At 43.2% G+C, this 3,298-nt stretch overlaps 1 protein-coding gene across 1 annotated transcript; it reads left to right on the forward strand.

The window, feature by feature from the left end:
• Positions 1-104: 104 nt before the first annotated feature.
• FIBRA_08798 (uncharacterized protein) lies at positions 105-2,802 on the forward strand (the record flags this gene model as incomplete). Its single annotated transcript, XM_012330418.1, has 3 exons — positions 105-125; positions 176-1,016; positions 2,129-2,802. 3 exons carry the CDS (start codon positions 105-107, stop codon positions 2,800-2,802), a joined length of 1,536 nt encoding a protein of 511 aa, XP_012185808.1.
• Positions 2,803-3,298: the final 496 nt, after the last annotated feature.

Genomic DNA, 3,298 nt, shown 5'->3' on the forward strand with positions numbered 1-3,298 from the left:
AGCAGTAGGACAACCAACAGTAACCAGGTCCCAAGCAAGGAATCTCCTTTTCTTCAATAAGATCCATGCTTATAACAAGAACAAAAGAACTGACCAGTGGTTTAATGGATCCGTCTACCAGTACTGTGCAAGCGCATTCTGTCCAAATAGGAGCAGGGATAAAACCATCCCAAAGGCGACACCAATCCTAGCACCTATTGGAAGTAAAGATGATCATCACTCAGTAGTACCCCCATTAGCAGAGAAGTCCTCTCCTACACCATCATACCTAACTCCTACTGCAGCATCATCCAGTAGAAGTGTAGTAACTCCTACACCACGTACATCGCCACTCCAGTTGACAACCAAACCCTTGCCAAGCGAGTCGACAAACACCAGTCCTACACTCAGAGCTAGTTTCTTCTCAGGAATCTTTGACTCACCTGAACTAGGCAATCCACCAGTCCCAGTAGAGGAACAACACCCAGTACCTGTTCCAGCAGAACCCAAACCAGATCCACTTAGATCTCCAGTCGACCCTATTCCAGAAGAAGAACCTACTGACAGACATCTGAACAACCCAGAAGAAGGAAACCCAGAACCCAGTGATCAAGAAGATGAAGAAGATATGTCTGACAACAACAGCGGAGCAGTAAATAAGCCCAACCAATTTGAAGGAGACAAAGGAAAGAGCAAGGAATTCTTGGACGAATTGTACCTATACTTTGAGGGAAACTCCAAGAAGATCCAGACCGATAAAGATAAGGTTCAATGTGCCCTTTCCTACATCAAAGGACCTGCCCAGTTCTTCATCCACACCATCATTCCTGATGCACAAGAACCCATCTCTGATTCTGAAGATGCGCCACTTAAAGGATTACCCAGCTGGGCCAACTTCAGGAAGTCCTTTATTCAGACTTTCAGAGTCGAGGACAACACTCAGGCAGCCTTAAATGAAATCAGCAAGTGCACCTGGGATAAGTGTGGAGGGAATGGTCTTCAATTCATGACCACTCTTCGACCTCTCTTACAAGCCAGTGGGTTAAACAAACTAGGGCAAATTTGAGAACTCCAACGTCTCATCCCTCCTGCTCTCCTCCTCAAGATTGCCGCTCAGCCGCCATTACCAGTCACTGCAATAGGTTACCTGAACAGCGTCCAATCTATCTGTCAATCTATGATCAACATCTTTGGTGATAAACCCCTATTCATGATGTCTACTAATCGATCTTTTGGTTGCAACCACAACAAGTTTGTATGGCACAACTGAGCAATTGAAACCAGAGAAGAATCATCTAAGGATCAGCAGATCAGACGACTATCAGATAAAGATCATAAGGAACACATGGACAAGAAGTTATGCTTCAGGTGTCACAAAACCGGACACCAGAGTCACCAATGCCCAAACAATCACATCAGGGCAATGGAATCCCATAACACATCCACTCAGGAGAAGGATGAAACCAAGGATTCTCCCGATGAAGAAGGGATAGCCAAAGAATACATTCAGGCTATATCCTCTGAGAAGGATTTTTGAAGACTTCAATCGCTGTGGCGTCGAATTGAAGTAATGGCACTAAGGACTATTTATATCAGGCAAGATTAGCTCATAAATCTATTTATTTGCCTTGTATATTAAAAACCTATGCCAAAATCGTCACCACTGAGGCATTGCTTGACACAGGAGCAATGGACAATTACATCAACATCCAGTTTGCTCAAGATCACAATCTCCAACACCAGAGCATTACACCCAGACCAGTGTTCAATGTCGACGGGTCACCTAATAAAGCCACAGCCATCAAACACAAAGTCTTCTTTACTATATCCTTATCTGGCCAACCAATGAAGATAGAAGCTTACACCACAGTACTAGACAGGAATCCCATCATTCTAGGTCTTTCATGGTTCAAATGTTTCAACCCAACAATTGACTGGATCACTGGGAAGATGTGCTTTTGTTGGGATCAACTACTGCAGGCAATCAAGACCCTTACTAGCAACATCCTGGAATACCTGGAAAAATTCCTATCTGTATTTAACAAAAACACAGCAGAACGGTTACTGGAATGAAAACCCTGGGATCACGCAATCGATCTAGAGGCAGGCTTCAAACCCCGACGAGGAAAGGTTTACTCACTATCACCAGTAAAGCTTAAGGAATTGGATACCTTTATTGAGGAAAATTTACGGAAGGGGTACATTCATCCATCAAAGTCTCCTATGGCATCCCCATTTTTCTTTGTCAATAAGAAATCTGGAGATCTCCGACCATGCCAGGACTACAGGAAACTCAATGATGCCACCATCAAGAGTGCCTACCCCATACCAAGAGTAGAAGACCTGCTAGATTGCATCACCTTGGCCAAACCAACAATGTTCACCAAGCTTGATTTATGCGCAGGATATAACAATGTATGCATCAAGGAAGGCGATGAATGGAAAGGAGCGTTCATCACTCCACAAGAATTATTTGAACCAACTGTCATGTTCTTTGGAATGACAAACTCTCCAGCAACCTTCCAAGCTATGATGGATGGCATCTTCACAGATCTGCTGCTAGAAGGATGGCTAGTAATCTCTATTGATGACATTCTCATCTTCTCCACCGATCATGTGGAACATCGGCAATGCACTCAATTGGTCCTTCAATGGTTGAAAGAATCAGATCTGTTCCTCAAACCCGAGAAATGTTTCTTTGATGTATCAGAAGTCAAGTTTCTAGGATTCATTCTCCAACCAGGACAAATAGGGATGGCAGAAGATGAGGTATCAGCAGTACTAAACTGGCCAAAAATTGACAGTGTCAAAGCACTGCAATGATTCCTAGGGTTTGCCAATTTCTACTGCAGATTCATTCCAGGATATTCCAAAGTGGCACAAGCCCTGTTTGATCTATTGATTAAAGGAATCAAATGGAGCTGGACTGATGATCATGACAGAGCCATCAATCAACTCAAAGAATGCTTCAAGACTCGACCACTTTTGGTACAACCTGATGTCACCAAACCCTTCAGAATAGAATCTGACGCTTCTCTAAAAGCATCTGGCAGCATCCTTTCTCCAAAACAATCTGATGGGAGATGGCATCCATGTGCTTTCCTCTCCCAGTCATTCTCTCCGATAGAACAATGGTATGAGATCTATGATTGAGAACTCTTGGCAACCATCAGATGTTTCAAAGCCTGGTGACACTACATCGAAGGATGCACCAAACTAGTGGAAGTATTGACAGATCATATGAATCTGACATATTTCAAAGATCCTCAGAAATGTTAGTTGAGTGCTTCGCTTTCTATGCTCTTTGTTATTTAAATAT

Source organism: Fibroporia radiculosa (genome assembly GCF_000313525.1).
Source record: "Fibroporia radiculosa TFFH 294 genomic supercontigs, scaffold3098, whole genome shotgun sequence".
Taxonomy (NCBI): Eukaryota; Fungi; Basidiomycota; class Agaricomycetes; order Polyporales; family Fibroporiaceae; genus Fibroporia; species Fibroporia radiculosa.